Here is a 20,488-nt window from a genome sequence, read left to right on the forward strand (position 1 = left end):
GTTATGAGTTTTCTGTATACGCATGTTTTATTCGTAAATGCGAACACTGTTATAGTGAATTATCTTACCAATGTTTATCTTAACAAAAGCGAATGTGTTTTGATTAGAATTGAATGAGTTTGATGGTTTTGGGGAAACTACTATGTGGTAATGAAGAATGGGAAATGGGCAATGAAATGAGCAGACAGCAGGAGATTTAAGATTAAATGTTACATCTTCACTGCAAATAAAACCATAAGTGTGTCATAAATAATACAAACAAAACAAAATCATGTTTGTTTGTTTTGTTGTATGTGAGCAACGTCTAAGACACACAACAAAAGTACTGTTTCAGTCTGTAAATGTCACCTCAGATGCCACCAGAGAAAAACCATTTCCACTCCAAAATTTCATTTTTCGCCTTGCGAGAGGGGGACACCCCTCTCCGCGCTCTCCCCCCTCGTTCGCTACGCTCACTCGCCACTCAGTCGCTTCGCTCCCTCGCAGTCCACCCGTCTACTTTCTTAAATTACCCAGCTACTTTCAATGTAAGGACAACACTGACAAGTAAATGCCATAAATGTACATGATTTTACAAATATGTTTTTGTAAAGTGAATCAAAAATGTACATGTATTTACATATCTTTATTTAGTTTCTTGAATATAGTCTGTGTGCGATAGAACAGCATCTTGTTACTGGGTGTGAAAAACCAAGCAAACAAACATTGCACCGAAATTTGGTAAAAAAAAAAATATATCTCGAAGAAGGAAAGTGAAAAAAAAAGTTGCTAGCATATGCCCTGTAGAAAAAAAATAATTCATGGTGAAGCACGTGGGAAAAAAAATAATGGCTCTCCACCAATCTTCCAAGCCCCCCCCCAGGATATCAAATGGTCCACCCCTAATTGATTTTAAAATTCGTCGTGCGCCTATGCCCCCACAGACGTGTGTACATATGCCTGAGAAAAAGAAAGTTCTTTTTCTCAGGCATATGTACACACGTCTATGGGGGCATAGACGCCAAGCGGAATAGACCGACCACAGGTGACTGTGCGTAGTCAGCTTGCTTGCATCCCTTATGACCCTGACCTGTTGTACGACGCCCTCTATAGATGACCTACACCACAACTGGATCGACCCAGAGGTAAGCGATGTTCCGTCAGCACTGATCTTGTAAATACAGAGGTTTCCTTAATCGGGCGCTTCGTAAGTTGCAATCGACATTAACTGTGAGAACACAAAGTTGTCGTTGCAGCTTGCTATTTATTTCCAGAAAGTGCTGGCACACATTTTAAAGTGTTCCAATGCAGTGTTGTGTCGATAATTGTTGGTGTTGATGGCTAACCCTCGATCAGGTACGGAACAAAAACAAATGTAACGTGTATCAGGTTTTGAAACCCAGACTTTTCAGTGCAAACCGCCCATGATTGCTCTTTCTATTTTGTTGTCCATATTGCCTTCTCTGATGATAATAATCTTCTCTGATGATAATAATTATCAATGTATTACCTGCAGATTTGCCCGCGATACGGACACATACACTACACTTCCAACTTTACTCATAGTACACTGTGTTCACCAAAGTGAACCAGCCATTAAGGTCAGTGTGCCTAGTGACAGAAGTTACTGTGTATAGTTAAAACGGGTAAAGGGTCAGCTCAGACTTCGATTTTAAAATATTTGTGAAGGTTTTATCTGGTATGCACAAGTAAGGAAATCTATTATCCTGACCATCGGTTTGTATCGATAGTGTTTTATGCAAACCCCGGATGAAACCATTTTCCCGAGAAATTAAAATATTTTGAGGGGCCTCAGCTAGTACACTGTCTTTCATACTGACACACATAAGTAACTGTGCAAGGCTAACGAGGCAATCTTCAAATACTACCTGGTCAAGCTGGATTTTGCAAGTCTGCATCTCTGCCAGTACAAGTTTTGCATGTCCCATACTTCATATTTAGTGATGTCATAGTGCACAGATGTATATATAGCGTCAATCCAAACCTTTGCTTTCTGGGATAATTGACTGATTGGCAGGTACACATTACAGTTGAAATAAAGTGATTAATCATCAGACCAGACAGAGTGATGCAATTTTGCAACTGTAGGAGTTTTTAATGTGTACCTCAACAGTTCATTGTCAAATGCATCACATTAGTGTTGGTGTGTGTTCCTATACAGGCCCAGGAAACTTAAGAATAGGCTATAGATGAGGTAAAAAAATATTTGACAAGTAAGGCTTATAGCTTGGATAGATGTCTGTCCTTCATGGCAGAAATTGTTCCAGGTAAACTTTGAGCATGATCTGGCAAATTTCAAACAAAGGTTCCAACCCGAAATAAGATAATTATCCCCCATGGGTTTCATTAAGTTTTGAAGAAGGGGGCCAGAATGGAAAAGTAGGCGGCTTGCACCTGCCATGACCACAAAGCAGTCGTCGTTGGGGGAGGGTTTGCCGAAGGCCGGAAACCCTGAAAAATAAGCTAAAATTTACTTTTTACAGCTCACAGTCACTTGAATTTCTAGTATTTTCAGGAGAATTGTCAGCAGTGTTCCAGGGCAATTTGTGTTCATATCATAAAAGCCATTTTCCTAGGAGATTAGGCTTAAATATGATAATTCATAATTACAACTGATAAAATGTGGTAATGTTGACGATATATTGAACAAAGAAAACTGAAGTCTTTAGAGCCTCTATGCTTTTAGGAGGTAAACTACAATAATTCACAATTATTAATGATATAAATTTGATATAATATTATACAGTGTTACATCTAGACAGAGGGATAGGGGATTCCCCCTTTGTTGAAATGTTGGCACCCAATTTATTTGTTAAGGGGGACCAACCCCCATGAAATGGTGGCAGTCACACCGTAGAGGTACAAGAAGAACACATGAACTGGTGAAATGCCCCCGAAATTTTCTGGTAAAGGGGAAAATCCCCCTTGTTCATGCCATCCTGGATGAAAAAGTAATTTTAAGCACAGTAAATGAGAAACTTATAATGTTATGCTTAAAATTGAGAACCCTTATGTTTGGTATGGAAATCTGTAGATGAAGAACTTTTATACCACTGGGGAGGTAAAAAGGATAATTTATATAACAATAATGATAAAAAATGACAATCATTACCATATTTTGCAAATAGAATCAAAGACCCTCAAGGTTATTTGACTATATTGGTATGCAAAGTAAGAACCTTGATATAGGATATGAAAATTTGTACGTTCAGAAACTCACATTTGGATTTAAACTGACGACCGTTTTTGAAGTGAATTTAGAGGTCTGATCTTATTTTAACCACTCTTGGTGACATTCTTATTGGCGTCGACAGACCAAAAAGTAGTACAGTACATATCATACGTCCAGCTGGTTATATACCTTCACATTTAAGCCTACCGCAGTGCAATGCACGTCGGCTTACTAAAATTCGAAGTGTAATCTGGACATTTTTTTGTGAAAAAAAAATCAGGTCATTGCCTTCGAAAACAGTTTAAATCCACGTAATTATCCTTCTCTTGTTTCTTGGTCCACTTCAAAACCGAGAATTGTACAGCGAAGCCTGACCTTGCGATCGCTTCTGTCTTCATTTGTTAATCGACCATTTTGAGTTGAGCCAACAACGGCCGACAGGTGTAGTATTCCCGTCTTCATTGGCGTATATAAAGGTCACCACTTCGGAATCAGCAATTCAGGTAGTCAATAGAATTGTCCGTTGCAATTCCGATTTTTATTGAGGCAGTTTATGCAAGACCATGCTGCATCGTAATTACAAGGCGATTGTAATAGTCGCTGTCTTCTAAATTTTGTTTCACATAAAGTTTAAAGCTTGTGAAACTTGTCCGTATCATTTCAGAAGTTAAAAGATATTTTAGCTATGAAAGACTTCAAATTTCCGAAAAAGTAGCCGGCAAAATCGTGAGAGTAACCGGTCAATTTCGCCAGCTGCCAGCTCTTAATGAAACCCCTGATCCCCATTGTATTTTATTATTGTGTGCCATTTTTGGTAATCAAGTCAAGTTGATGATTGCATTTCTTGTCATTATACAATGCTATTATTTCTTGACTGATTCTTTATTAGTCTTTAATTAATGAGTTTTCTATCATGAATGAATTGGAAAAAAGTCGACATTTTCCAGAATACATTGGTACATGCCCTATCCAGTGGCACTTCAGCTTCCTCCTAATATCAATGCAAAATTGAGAGGAACTTTTTTTTATATTTCAGGAACTTGTTCAATGATTTGATGCCATGGAAGATAATGCTTTTGAAGTGTGGTTGAAAGACATCTCTGAGACATTCAGATGTAACTTGAACGACAGTCAGCAGTGTGTTGCATTGGACTATCTGATTCGCATGTGGTGCTTCTCAATTGAGACATCTCTCAACTAAATTAGAATCTCTCCTGAAGAGAGATTTTTTGAAGTTCTTGCCTTTGGAGTTAGGATTTTACTTACTTACATGGTTGGACCCGCCCACTTTATTCAAATGTTGTTTGGTCAGTAAACACTGGAATAAAGTAATCAATGAATGCGGAGAGTCTTGGCAGAATGGTTGTGCACAACTTGGACTGAAGATTAACCAAAGTGACATGGAAATTCAAAACGGACATCATTGGAAGAAAGCATACATACGTGCATTGAATCGTAAACATCAATTATCAAATGGCCAAGCATTTGAAAATGTGACAGTGTACGGACACACAGCCAGAGTTTATGCACTGTATCATAGCGATGGTAAACTTGCAACAGGTAAGTTATTTTATCTGTTTTTATTGCATTAATGTTAATTAATCTTTGATGGAGCAAACAACATTCTCAGGAAATGAGTCTATACTGTCTAAGAGTTGTCTTAGTTTAAAAAGTAATTAGATTTGTTAGTCCCCACGGACACCGTCCGGGGGGACGTATTATAGGTTTGGTCATGTCCGTGCGTGCGTCTGTCCGTTCACGCAGATATCTCAGACATGCCCTGGTCACTTTCTTTCAAACTTTGCACAAGTACCGTACCTCATACAGATGCACGTCGATTTGTTTCACAATGCGATCAAATTTAGCCGTGTTAGAGGAGTTTTTAGTTTACATCTCCATAGACTCCCATGTATAAGGCTGTTCTCCATAGACTCCCATGTATAAGGCCAAGAAAAATAAAAATTTAGTTTCTCATCATATTCATATTGCCAAAAGGATGCAGTGACACAGTTTTTAGTCCCCACAGATAAAGTCCAGGGGGCTTATAGATTGGGTCATGTCCGTCCGTCAGTCCATCCTTTCACGCAGATATCTCAGACACTTTTACAAAATGTCACGTGACCTTGGTGACGTTTGACCTCAAATATACATATTTGTCCATAACTCAGTAACCACAAGTGCTAAACTTTTCATATATGGTATGATGCGACACCTTATGACGCCACATATTGTACCTCATTAATTATGTGCATATCTAATTTTGAGCGAGTCAATAGAGAGCTAGAGGTCTGATTTTTGGTACATATGGATAACTTAGCAATACAATTTTTTTGACAAAATGTCACGTGACCTCAATGACCTTTGACCTCAAATATACATATTTGTCCATAACTCAGTAACCACAAGTGCTACACCCTTCATATTTGGTATGATCGGACACCTTATGACGCCACATATTGTACCTCATTAATTATGCACATATCTAATTCTGAGCAAGCCAATAGAGCTGGATGTCTGATTTTAGGTATATAGGGATAACTATAGGATATAAATCTTTTGACAAAATGTCATGTGACCTTGATAACCTTTTACCTAAAATACACGTTTATGTCAATAAATAAGTAACCACAAGTGCTATGTCCTTTATATTTAGTAGGATGGGAGACCTTATGACAACACATGCTTTACCTCATTAATTATGCACATATATAATTCTGGGCAAGCCAATAGAGCTAGAGGTCTGAATTTTGGCATATAGGGATTAATTAGCAGTACATTTTTTTTTCAAAATGTCACATGACCTTGATGACCTTTGACCTTGATTATACATATATATGCATAACTCAGTAACCACAAGTTCTTTACGCTTCAATTTTGATAGGATATTAGACCTTACGATGTCACATCTTGTACCTCATTTATTATGTGCATATGTATTTCTTGGCTGGCCAATACAGCTAGAGGTCTGATCTTTTTTCCCGATTTAGAACCATAACTTAGACATCCCTCTTGTTTCAAATTGGGAACAATGACATAGACCTATGTGCCCATAGATCTGAACATATACACTCCAGTGATACTTCTTAATGACCACATTTCCCTGCCCCATCAAGACTAATACTCCTATTACAAGTGGGGACTATGTCATTGTCAATGACTTGTTTCTGGTCATCTGAGGCACATCACTTTGAAGTCAACATGTCAAATCTTTTTTCCTTTGTTGAGTTCAAACATATCCTTAGTCGGCAAGCCTCGCCCGTTAATTTTTGGCTTTCCTCTTGCCCTTGCCCACAAATAAACGTTAATGGTCAGCGCGTCGCCGTTATTTCTATAATAATGTGGCAGTCTGCTGGATATTCCTTTAGTTTACTCTGTTTTTAGCTCACATTTGGTTATACCAATGTGAGTTAATTGTATAAGCTGAAGTTGATGGTGTCTGTATGTACATGTAAGTATGTACGTACGTACGTACCGGTACGTACAGTGTGTCCAACATCAAAAACACACAAACCGCTGCACCTTTTAGCTTGGTATTTATTGTGTGTGGATGCATCCTGGGCTATAGATGGGATTTTGTTCAAATGAAGTCTGCATTACCAAAATTATGCAAATGAGCTCACAAAATGTGAAAATGGTCAAGAATTAATATCTCAAGAACCGCTGTTTTGATTGCTTTGAAAATTTGTGTGCAAGTACCGGTACCTTAGGTGAACCTTATACAGTCTTATGAATATTGTGAAGATATCCTTAAGTTTGTATTTTTGCTGAATTTTTTGGTGATTTTTCTCATTTTCATTAAAAAGTCTTCTTCTCTAAAACTGCTGGCCCAATCGCTCTCAAACTTGGGTTGGATCTCTGCAAGGGTGTTACTCTTCTAATTTGTTGAAATTATGACAAAATCATGAAAATTACTATTTTGGAGCAATTTTGTCATTTTTGGTAAAAAAATCTTAAACAGTATTTTCTTTTTAAAACCCCTGGAGAGACAGTTTTACATTTGGTACACAGACGTACAGAGATAACAATAGTTAAATATGTGGAAATTGTCCTGAAATATACAAATTTGTATTTTTAAGACAATATTGTCATTTTTGGTCAAGAAAACTTGTTCTCAAAATTACTTTTTTGATAGCTTTGTAACTTGGTAAAGTCCTGAGGGATGTTATTAGATACATTTTCTGCTCAAAGTGTTGGGAAACCCCCCAAATTTGTATATTTTAGGTAATTTTCTCAGTTTGTGACCTTAAATGACCTAGGATATGTTGTGAGAGAGTTTCGAAGGCTGTGAACATAATTTTGTCATATTTGGTATCAATTTGTAGGAAAATTTGATCCAGAAAACAAAGCTGAGGTGAATCTTTCCATTGCGGACCAATTTTTAGCTACTATAGACTATAGTCTATAAAAGCTATTGGGATGGGTGTCCGTTCGTCGGCAGTCTGTATGTATGTATGTCCGTTTGTGAGGCGTCTGTCCACTCAAATATCTTGAAAACCGTAGTACTGTAGTTCCTACAGATGAACTTAATATGATATATTGAATATATGACGAAATCTGCAATTTTGTATTTTTGGTGCAATTTTTGCCAATTTTGGTCAAATGTGTTTCTCAAAAACTACTTGTCGAATGTCTTTGATATTTGGTATACAGGTTCCTAGGGGTTGTCCTAGTGTGATATGTTGAAATTTTATGAAATCTTCAATTTTTGTATTTGGGTCAAGTTTTGCCATTTTTGGTCGAAATATTTGTTTCTGAAAAGTTACTCATCTGATAGCTTTGATATTTGGTATACAGGTTCCTAGGCTTTATCTTAAAGTAATATATTGAAATTATGATGAAATCTTCAATTTTGTATTTTTACAGCTAATTTTGCCATTTTTGGTCCGGCGATACTGAAATGAGCTATCAAAGATATCCACCTTCTTCATCAATACATGTGTCACGAAAAAGTTATTCTCTACATAACATAGCAGAGCTCTGTCAACTGTTGGGTCACTTGTTTTTTTCAAAACCGCTGGTCAGACAGCTTTAATATTTGGTTTACAGGTCCCTAGAATGACCTTAGTGAGATAATTTCATACAGACAGGAAATACTTAATTTTGTATCCATGTCTATAGCAGCTTCAGGGACTTTGGCCCTATGTTTGCAAATTTTCTACATAAGACATACAAGAACTGATGGCAAATTTGGATCCAGGATAATTCCAGATGTTGTAATCACCGCCGACAGTGGAAGGCATTTCACTATCTGCAACTAACTTAAGTGCTGTTTACATTAGGATGATAACACTCATCGCATTAATTTAAAACTTCCCAAGGTTGTAAATACATTTTCTGTCATCTGGGGTGGAACATTTGATATTCAGGAGGGGGTAGGGTCTAGAAGATTGATGAGGTAGCATTACTTTTCACTAGATCCCTTGTACATTTTTTTACCCACTTTTCCTTTTATCAAACCTTTTCTGTATATTTTTTGTTGTTGACATTTGCTCATGTATTTAGGATCTGCTTGTCCCATTGCTATAGAAGTTGATATGCATGTTCCTAAAGATGACCTCCAGTACCTAAGTTGGAGACCTTATTTGCTTTTGTCATTCTTGTTTTTCCTGGTTTAAATATTTCTCGAATGGACCAATTCAAACAGAATGTGAGCACACTGTCCTTGACGGTATTTTTATATTTATATGCCCACAGACCTAGAGAAAGTCTTTGTTCTGCATTAAAATATGGAGGTACTTTTGCTGATCCTGTAATGAAAGTTTGTACTTCTTAGCATGAAAGTCTGGTCCTTTGGATTACCAGTAATTCCATTAAAAATCCACTGATCTATTAAAATACTCCAGCTGTGGGCATCTGCATGACCACGAGATTTGCTAAACCCTGATTAGACCCAACAACACAAAAATTGTGCTGTTCTGATAACCCGACCTACCCTATTTCTTACCTGCTGACCCTAAACTTTTTAGAGCTACGTAAACACAGAAGTTAAGGAAAAACGGGTAAAATCATGTGTTTTGTACTTGGCATTTTATTTTATCAGAACAGCACAATTTATATTTTTTTGACCTTATACAGTATCATTCAGATGACGGAAATCCGGTATACTGTTGACACAAAACTGACTGACAATTCCTCTCTACCAAATGTACAGGTTCAGATGACCAGTCTGTAAGACTTTGGGACGTAGACAGCGGTATATGTCTCTCTGTTATTCAGACACACACCTGTGCTGATGTGAAGTTTGATGATGATAAACTCCTCACTGCATCTTTTGACAACACAATAGCTTGTTGGGATTGGAGAACAGGGGAGAGAACACAACATTTTCTTGGACACACAGGAGCTGGTAAGTCTCTCAATCATGAAATACTATCAACAGCAGCTAGTGCTGTGATATGGTCAGTAAGGATGTGATACACAAATGGATTGCATCCGCAAACAATTTCGGTAAAATTTCCACAGAATAGTTACTGGACACCAACAATTTAGTGCCTGAAGACATGAATTGGACAGAGATAGATAGACGAACATACTGATTGTCAAAGAGAAAGCAAGAAAGGGACAACGAAAGACAGCCACACACTGGCATAGATTCACTAGATTTAAAATGAGATGCTGATGACATTCTTGGGAATCTGTCAACTGTTTGATTTTATGAAGATATTTTGAAAATGATAACTTGATCCAGGTAAGTGAGAGGTCAGAAATCGACAGTCTGCGCCCCCAATCTGCGCTAGCGCATTTCAATCTGCGCTATTGATCTGCGCTCCCATTCTGCGCTATTGATCTGCGCTCCCATTCTGCGCTATCAATCTGCGCTCCCATTCTGCGCTCTCCAACTCTCAGGGTACAGATCATGTAGTGATTAGAATTCAAAGAATATCCAAGGTAAAAGGGACAACATAGTACATTATTGTTTTGAAAACTTGTATTTTGTCCACTACTTTTTCCCGAACGACTTTGCTCAAACTGTCTATAGTTAACTTTGTGGTAGATGGTTTGTTGCGTTATATGTGTCCGCACAGTAGGTCAACCTAATATCCCCAAATAAAAATACATGGGATGTATAAAGTGTGAAAGAGGCTCCCCACCTAACTATCCAAAATGTTTTGTGTCGAGTTTGTGTTTGGTTCGTTTCAAAAATGTGTTCCTACATTCTTATCCGATTGTTTGTGTTAATAAAAAATGTTTGTTTCGCCTCGGATATTTGTAGGGAAGTTTGGATTAGTGTGTACGGTTAATGTTTTGTTTGTGTGGGGAAAGCTTATGGCGAATGGAATGTAAAAAATGTGAAAGAGGCTCCCCACCTAACTATCCAAAATGTTTTTGTGTCGAGTTTGTGTTTGATTCGTTGCAAAAATGTGTTCCTACATTCTTATCCGATGTTTGTGTTAATGAAATGTTTGTTTCGCTTCGGATATTTGTAGGGAGGTTTGGATTAGTGTGTACGGTAATGTTTTGTTTGTGTGGGGAAAGCTTATGGCGAGACGCAGCCGGACCTATAGTGTTACAATGTTGATAGAGTGGCCCTTTGACGCTTGCGTTTCGAAACCCGAGTGTGGTTCTCATCGCAGTCGCAGTGTAGATTCTTTCCTTAGTTTGTGTTTGTGAAAATTTATTTTAATGCATTTTACTGGTCTTGCTCTTCGAGTAGCGAGGCAAGTATATTAATTTTTGGATCTCGTTGTGAATCCGTTTGGTGGTTCGGTTTGTTTGTTCTATGTTTCTTTACTTCTGTAAATTTTGTTTTTGACTAGTGTGTCTTTTAGATTTTTCGAAGGTTTGTGATTTTTTGGGCAATAACTACCACTGTGGGGTACGGATTTTTTGTTTTATGGATCAAGACACTTCTACGTATCATGATCAATGTGTTTGTTGTCGTACATTTTGTTAAATAGTTTTCATGTACTTTGTTTATTGTTTGTTCTGTGTCGTCACTGTCTTGTTGTGTGTCAGGGTTAGCGGTAGATTTTCAAGTTAGTAGCCACACTTACTCAGTGTGGCTAATTTGGTGCTAATTTTATTAGCCACACGCAACTTTCGTTAGCCACACATACTAAATGCTGTTAGAAACATGCTTCAGTCTTCAAGTTTTTGATGTGATACATTCATAAATGCATACACACACACACACACACACACACACACACACACATATATATATATATATTTATATATATATATATATATATATATATATATATATATATATATGAGATACATGAGACTATACATTTCTTTTTTCACTGCAAAGGCTACACAGACAGTAGACATGATCTTTAAGTAAACTAAACATTTGTAAAAACACATTCAGAGACACACAAGACCTTATAAACATTTTTCAAGAACAGTCAAATCATCATTATGTGATTTGGGAAGATTGTTTGAACTCAGACCAAAATAAAAATGAAAAAGAGTAAAATATTGATGAACATGTTTGTTGTTGATTTTTCAAAACCTGTATTGCACACTATGATCAAGATCCCCAATATTGGGATAGGATTTCAATAAAGGCTTCTTCATTTTACTTTACATGCCTACCCTAGTTAAACCCCGATACAGAAAGGTGATGAGCGTATAATAGATCATTACAGTTAGTGACATTACTTTTCTGATCAGAAAAACTATTAAAAAGGTGTTACAACAATGAGACATTGAAGTTCCCGCGACAGCATCGTTAGGAAAATGGCACGTTTTCCCAGTACCTTCATGAATCTGTGTCCCTCCGTACCCCCGTTACCTAAATAGAATAGTCCCACTCTGCACATCCGCCATTGTTATTCTCACTCGTACTCAAGGCCACGATGCGATGCGACGTTGGTTTTCCTTCTCTATGCAATTTCATTTGTTTGACGCTATTATCCTTTCATCAGTGAAGAGTTTTTACCGGTGACTATTACAACTTTCAATGCTATCTCGTTGTTTTCACAAGATTTAGACCGTTTGATATTGCAATGTCGACTTGCTTTTATGTGCAGTCAATGCACATGCCATACCAGTTACCTCAATGGTTTACGGTTCACGCTATGCTGTTGATCGACAGCATACACGACGTCTTTGTTCACGTTTACTTTTTTCAAGTTATGATTAAATTAATGTGAAATTTCACTAAATTTGTCGCTGATCCAGGGATTGTGTAATCAGTTTGATTTGATACTCCGATATGAAATACTGTGTCAATAAAGCTCGGAATCGTCGCTGAGTTTTGCTGCTTTTGGCTTGGCTATGGTTGTCTATCTTACCATGGAGTCTCTACTACCTCCATGATCTTACTTAGTATCAACGTGATCGGAATGCCAGTTCATGGAGATCGAGATCGCGAGAATGTTATTAATTGTAACTGCTTTCTGTATTTTGTCTTCCTTTACAATTTCAAGTAAGTGCTTTAAATAAAGAGTTTTTTATGTTGTCTTTAGCATATCAGTGGAAAAGCATTAAGATTTGGACTGTTTAGTTTTATCAATTTCGACTATAGAAATCAGCTGTCGCCACGCTTTTGAGATCGTGGCGATTGCCGATGGGTTTTTGTTCGCCACAAACAAGTTTTAGTCGCATTTTGCGACTGTGGCGACCTCTACCGCGAACCCTGCCTCTAATACTGAATGTTTCGTAATTGCCTTTCGCATTCGTGTACGTAAATCTTTTGTGTTGACAATGACGATACCCTAACCTTGTCGAAGGGTTTTTATGGTAATTTGTCTATTGTTTGCAAGCTGGTTTATCGCGATTCTTTGGGCACGCGAAATGATTTGTTTCCTTGTTTGAAAGGGTATCTCTAGAAGTGCGAGTTTAGCAGCTTCAGATAGCTTTCAAGTTTTTTGTTTTTGTGGTTGTTCGGGAGTCCAATTTGACTTTCTTCGAATGGATGTTTATTTATTGTTTTTTTCGGTAGTTCTCTTTTGGAGAATTTGGTGGCCCTGAAAAGGGCCGTTTGGTATGGGTTTTTGTGTAACTCTTGGTACGTTTGTTTTGGCGATGTGCCTTGTTTATGCTTCTTTTTGCTGATTCGATGCGCTTGATGAGTAGCTGTTTGCCTTTTCTTCTCAACAGCGTCACTGATTTCGTTGATTGTATCGTTGGCTGCCTGGATCGTGTTGTCGATTCGTGTGTTGTTTTCTTCCTGATGCAGTGGAAGATAGTTGTTGATTGACTCAACAAATTTAAAACCACTGTGTCTTTCTTGTTGACGCCACTTTGTTGTAAGAGCGTCTGGTTTATGCCCGGTAGTTGTGCTCTTACGTTGAATTGCAAGCTTCGTGGGACCACTATTTCTTGCAGACAACTATGGATTGATGCCAGTTGTTGTTCGATGTTGTGTTGGTTTATGTACATTTGTTGAAGCAGGTTTCTTGTTTTTTCATGTGGCTGAAGATTTCGTTGCTGACACGACTGTGGTGGTACTAGGGTTTGAGAATGTTAAAATTGGTGACTTACTGCTGATGTTTCTGCAGTTCGGCTGAGTTGCTGGGATGAGGGTCTCGCCATAAGCTTTCCCCACACAAACAATACATTACCGTACACACTAATCCAAACTTCCCTACAAATATCCGAGGCGAAACAAACATTTTATTAACACAAACAATCGGATAAGAATGTAGGAACACAATTTTGAAACAAATCAAACACAAACTCGACACAAAAACATTTTGGATAGTTAGGTGGGGAGCCTCTTTCACATTTTTTACATTCTTACAAAATATATCTGTCATTGTTTTTACTTGTCTTCTGCGATGTGTTATGGCATCAACTTACCTAATCGTCACCGTCATAGTGTCAGTGATGTCATCTTTATTTGAGAAATTCATTAAATCCTCAATCGGAGTCAAACTCACAACGTCAGCACTCGGTCAGAGAAACAATATTTATAGTGACAGGCCAGGCATTGTATTGTGTTATGTGAAACAGAAAGACATGATTTACATTTCCCTTTACGATTTTCGCGATTTTGTGCACAATTACTGTGAATTATTTTGGCAAGTTAACTCCCAATCTACCTTCCTGATCAGTACATAAACAGATAGCCATTGTGTCACGTCATCTACAGGTCACCGACCGCACACGCGTGTATTCAGCTAGCTTGACGTCACTGGACGTAACTTGTCAATCATCATCACGGACATTGCGAACTGGCCGCGCTAACGTCAGAATTGTCGGGCTCAAACGTTTCTCTGAACATGAACAGAAATGCTCAATATCGACAGAAAAATCGTAAAAAAAGTTTTTAAATAGTGACGGTAACCCAGACCAAAAGTTTGTATCCACTTGCGCTTCCGTAGGCCATCCTACAAACTGCTTCAATCAATGTCGCAAGGTTGCTGCAGTGCTCGTAGCAAGCCCTGCCACTCCCTCTGCTGTGAGTTGTTGGGCTGTCGACTAAGTCGTCGACTTGTAGCAAGGTCTACCATAATTGTAAGCGTACTTGACTTTGCGCTTACTACATGTACTTGATCATTTCTCAAGCTTTTTATATGAGAAAGAAAATTCATCGAATGTCTTCTTCATAGCCCTAGGATCCATGAGACTATAACTTTATGTCGCGCTTGATTCGGAATTGCATTCGATCGTACATTACTCAATAACCAGTCTTCCTGACACTCGGTATGGTGTACAAGTGTCGGTATGCTGTACAAAAGTACAAATCTATTTCAACACTAGACCATGCCATATCTTATCATCTAGCGGGCAGCTATATCGCAGCAGTGTCATAAATGCCACTGTAATGACTAAAATCAAAACATTCATGGATTGTTAGCGCAGAATGGGAGCGCAGATCGATAGCGCAGAATGGGAGCGCAGATCGATAGCGCAGAATGGGAGCGCAGATCGATAGCGCAGAATAGGAGCGCAGATTGATAGCGCAGAATGGGAGCGCAGATCAATAGCGCAGATTGAAATGCGCTAGCGCAGATTGGGGGCGCAGACTGTCGATTTCTGACCTCTCACATAGCTAAGACTGTACTTGATCACGTGTAGACTCAGAACACAGTCATAACAAAGATATCATGATAAATCGAAGATGCATTGTTAATTACAGATTCAATTTTTAAAACAATTTTATTACCTCCCATTTGCCATATATATATGGCAATTCTTAGGAGGTTATATGGTTGAAAAAAGTCTGTATGTGAGATGTCTGTCTGTATGTATGTATGTATGTATGTATGTATGTATGTATGTATGTATGTATGTATGTATGTATGTATGGATGGATGTATGTATGGATGTCTGTCCGTCCAACGCAAAAACTCACGAACTGCTGCACGTATGAAGCTGATTTTTGGTGTAGTGATGCCATACATGGTGTAGATGTGCCGTTGTTAAAATTAACTTTTTAGTCTCATAGATATGCAAATGAGGTAGAAAAAACGGCGAAAATGGTCAAAAATCAATAACTCAGGAACTACTCATCTGATCATTGTCATATTTGGGTTTTATGTACCTTAGGCCCAACTCATTTAAACATATAGATTTGATGTCAATATTTGATGCTTTCTATTTTTAATGAATTTTTTCTTTCTTTTTTGCCATTTTAGTAAAAAATCTTTTTCTCTTAAAGCAATGGTCAGATCGCTTTAAAATTTGGCGTGCAGGTGCCTTGTGATAACTCAAAATAGAATTCATCAAAATTATGGCAAAATTTTCATATTTGTATTTTTTGGCAATTTTTGCCATTTTTGGTTTAAAAAATCTTCTTTGAACTTGTCTATGCCATTACTTTCTAATTGGGTGTGCAGGTTCCTAGGAGTGACCTGAGGATGACTCTGTGAACTCAAGCTAAAATTTGCAAATTTTGTGGTACTTTTTGCCATGCCTTCAAATTTGGTACACAGTTGAAATGTAGTAGGTCATTCATTCAAAGTCAAGTACTGCCTGTGTGAATGAGTAGATTATGATTGTGCTGTTCCAGGCTGAGGTGCTATTTATAGGAATGATGCAATGTTAGACGGTAATTGATGTTTTAACTGAATTTGACTTACATTGTATGTAACTCTTGTACTGTATAAACCCTATCAATTCACCCAGAAAAAAATAATTGATATGATTTTAAATAATTGAATTAATTAGGAAATCAACAAAGCCAAAATAAGATAAATAATTAATAAAATAATATTTTAGTATAGAATTATTAGAAAGTTCAATTTTTTTTTTACAGTTCATAGTGAACTGCTTACCATCTGGGAGGATTAAAACATGTAAAGGCAACTTTCCTGAATCCCAACTTTGACATATTCTGAACCGTCATATATTGTGCTCTGTATGTTATCTAAAAGAAATTGCTCATAATAGTTTGTCATTATAGATTGGTCAAATAAATCGAGATAGAGAAAGTTCCAATTTCCATTTATGGTTGACTTGGTAAGGATAAAATAAAATAACTTTTTGAGGAAAAAAACAGAGTTGTCAATTATAAGAGTGGTAAAGTGGTAGGGTTTTTATGGTAAAGCTTGGCTGTAAGATTCCTCATGTTCTATTTATAGCAATTATGCAATCTGTTTAAACAGTGCAATGAAAGAGTTACATGATTCCTTATAATGCTTTTGATGACCTTAACTTCTTAAGTTTCAATCATTCGTCTCTTCTGTGTGCTTTCTCTGAGTACCTACAGGTTCAACTTATTCAACAGAACTTACTTGCAATGTTAATATGAAAGTTAAAATGTGCTTGGTTAATAGGATAAAAATACTGATAAAGATATCCAGCTGAAGATTCTTTATAACCTGACAGATATGCTGTTATTTATGACGTAAATCTTGATAAGCAAGTCTTGTTTACTTTAATTAGAATGTAATTAACTCTCGTTCATATTATTATAAGCAGTAGTATCAAGTTGAACAAGCTGATATTGACAAGTTGGTCGGCTGTTTGAGGTTAAAAGCTGTAAAAATAAATGTATGCATGTATTCATGTCTATCTGTTTAATTGTCTGTCTGTCTGTCTGTCTGTCTGTATGTATGTATGTATGTATGTATGTATGTATGTATGTATGTTAGTTAGTATGTATGTTAGTTAGTATGTGCGGATGGATGTCCGTCCACATTAAAAAACTCCTAAATCGCAGACCTAACATCTTAGTATTTGGTGGACAGGTGCACCCAGGGGTGGAGATGTGAATTTGTTGAAATAAACATGTCAAGGTCAAAAATATGCAAATGAAGGGGAAGAAAGGAAAAATCCTGCAAATTGCTAAAACCCTGTAGCCACTGGCCAGATTTGGTTGAAACTTGGTATACAGCTCTTTATAGTGACTTAAGTTACCTTTCTTCAAATTGTGGTGAAATTTTGAAAGTTGTATTTTTTGGGCGATTTTCCCAAGGTTTTTGTCAAAAAATCTTCTTTTCTGAAAGTGCTCATCCCATTGCCTTGAAAACTTGTATGTATGATTCTAGGGTTGGCCTTTGTCAGATTTGTTCAAATTGTGGTGAAATTTTTCCCATTTTTTGTCAAAAAATCATTTTCTCCCAAAGTATTTGTTGTATTGCTGTAAAACATGATAGTCTTGATCCCAGGGTTGTTTTCTGTCAGATGTGTCAGAGTCATTATGAGATGGAGCATTTCATATTGCTGGGGGCATAAGATTAATTTGGACTTGCAATGGAATTTTCTTAGTCAACCTGTAAGATTGCAATGTCATGTGTGTACTAGTATTTAGTATGTCTGTAAAATGGGAGGACAGTGTCATTGACACTATTTTTAGCTCTGCTGTCAACGACATGGAGCTAATCAGATAGATGGATGTCTGTTGTCGTCCATTATCTGTTGTCCCTCAATATTAAGCTTCTTCTCAGAAACCGCTAGTTCCATGGAGCTATTCAGATAGGTGGATTATCTGTTGTCATCCATTATCTTTTGTCCATTAACATTCAGCTAGTTCCATTACTCTGAAATTCAGTACAAATGTATGCAGGTTTTGAGGGGTGACCTAGGTCAAAGTTGCTTAAAGTTTGGCAGAATTTGGATATTTGTATTTGGGAGCAATTTTTCCTGTTTTGGGTCAAAAATCTTCTTCTCTGAAAGCGCTTGTCCCATTGGTTTGATATTTGGTATGCAGGTTGCTAGAGGTGACCTAAGTCAACTCTCCTTCTAGTTGTAGGGAAATTTGCATAGTTGTTTGTTGTGGGCAATGTTTCCTGTTTTTGGTCAAAAAATCTTCTTCTCTAAAACCGCTTGTCTGATTGCTTTTAAGCTTGGTATGGAGATTCCTTGGATTGACTTCAGTAAGGTTTGTTCAAGTCATGCTGGAATTTGCATTTATTTAGGGCAATGTTTCCCCTTTTTTATCAGAAACCACTAAGCAGATTTCTTTGAAATAGGTCTGTTCGGACGATCTATATCATTTTATTTTTTATTCATTTATTTTATTTGATACACAGATCAATGGGAAACCCACTAACAGATCTGCGAAACACAAAAGTCACACCATCACAAGACAAATGTACAAGACAACCTTAAAAGTAACACGTTACATTAAATTGAAAAAAACATATATGACAAATCAAAAAAGAGAATTGTTAAAATGACTGGATAAAATAGTTTTAAAACTACACAGCATAGAAAAATTATCTGTATTACATTTGAAAGAGATATACTTGAAAACAGACGTGCATCTGGGCACTGTCGAGAATTTTCTGCAATTTCCCAATTAACAGAACACAAGTCTGGTTTAAAAAGGGGTTTCTTGCGTAAATTTCTACTGGGGGCATAAAAGCAGATTTGATTTAAAATATTTTGTGAATTATAATGTGAATGGATTATTTTGTATAAAAAACACATTGTCAAGGGTTAGTCTTCCATTGTATAACTTATGAATGTTCAGAATTCTGCAATAAAATGGGTAGCTGGATTTACTGCAGTGAACATTGAGTTTGCGACAAATGTATTTCACAGACTTAATTGTACTCGCTCAGTTTTTAGCTACTATAGACTATAGTCTATAGAAGCTATTGGGATGGGTATCCGTCCGGCGTCCGTCGTCAGTCTGTATGTATGTATGTATGTATATATGTCCGTTTGTGAGGCGTCCGTCCACTCAAATATCTGAGAACCGCAGTACTTACTGATTTGATATTTGTTGTGTAGATGAAAAATATGATTTTGAGAAACTGTTTTTTTTTAATTTTTGATATCGTTGAAAATAGGCAAATTAATGCCAAAAAGGCGTTTTTGGTAAAAAATCTTCTTCTTCATAACCGCTGGTCAGACAGCTTTGTTATTTGGTATACAGGTCCTAGGGACAACCCAACGTAGATTTGTTCAAATTGTGATGAAATATGCAAATGTGTATTTTTAAGGAATTTTTAAGGAATTTTTGGTCAAAGTTTGACTTACATTGTATGTAATTCTTGTACTGTATAAACCTATCAATTCACCAGAAAAAAATAATTAATATGATTTTAAATAATTGAATTAATTAGGAAATCATCAAAGCCAAAATAATTTAGTGTGGAATTATCAGAAAGTTCAACTTTTTTGACAGTTCATAGTGAATTGAGGATTAAAACATGTAAAGGCAACTTTCCTGAATCCCAACTTTGATATATTCTGAACCACCATTTATGTTATCTAAAAGAAATTGCGCATAATAGTTTGTCATGATAGGGTGGTCAAATAAATAGAGATAGAGAAAGTTCTAATTTCCATTTATGGTTGACTTGGTAAGGATAAAATAAGATTACTTTTTGAGGAAAAAAATAGAGTGGTCAATTAAAAGAGTGGTCAAAGTGATATGGTTTTTATGGTAAAGCTGGGCTGTAAGATTCCTCATGTGCTATTTATAGCAATTATGCAATCTGTGTAAACAGGGCAATGAAAGTGTAACATGATTCCATATAATGCTTTTGATGACCTTGAACTTGTTAAGTTTCAAAAATTTGTCTCTTCAGTGTGCTTTCTCTGAGTACGTACAGTCTCAACTTATTCAACAGAACTTACAATGTTATTTGGTATACAGGTCCCTAGGGATAACCCAACTTAGATTTGTTAAAATTGTGATGAAATATGCAAATCTGTATTTTTACGGAATTTTTTTTTTTCCATTTTTGGTCAGGCCATCCTGAAATGAGCTATCAAAGATATCCACCTTCTTCATCAATACATGAGTCACAAAAGGTTATTCTCTACATAACACAGCAGAGCTCTGTCAACTGTTGAGTCGCTTGTTTTTTCAAAACCGCTGGTCAGACAGCTTTAATATTTGGTTTACAGGTCCCTAGGATGACCTTAGTGAGATAATTTCATACAGTCAGGAAATATTTAATTTGTATCCATGTCTGTAGTAGCTTCAGGGACTTTGGCCCTATGTTTCTGACAGGCCCTGCT

At 36.9% G+C, this 20,488-nt stretch overlaps 1 protein-coding gene across 1 annotated transcript in view; it reads left to right on the forward strand.

Moving 5' to 3' along the window:
- The first annotated feature begins 1,132 nt into the window (after positions 1-1,132).
- LOC139116294 (F-box/WD repeat-containing protein 2-like) overlaps positions 1,133-20,488 on the forward strand; it is a 64,134-nt gene continuing 44,778 nt past the window's right edge. Inside the window, 4 exon segments of the mRNA XM_070678917.1 lie at positions 1,133-1,335; positions 4,209-4,339; positions 4,341-4,732; positions 9,324-9,518. Coding sequence (XP_070535018.1) covers positions 4,233-4,339; positions 4,341-4,732; positions 9,324-9,518 — 694 coding nt within the window. The 5' untranslated portion in view covers positions 1,133-1,335; positions 4,209-4,232.

Source organism: Ptychodera flava, chromosome 17 (genome assembly GCF_041260155.1).
Source record: "Ptychodera flava strain L36383 chromosome 17, AS_Pfla_20210202, whole genome shotgun sequence".
NCBI lineage: Eukaryota > Metazoa > Hemichordata > Enteropneusta > Ptychoderidae > Ptychodera > Ptychodera flava.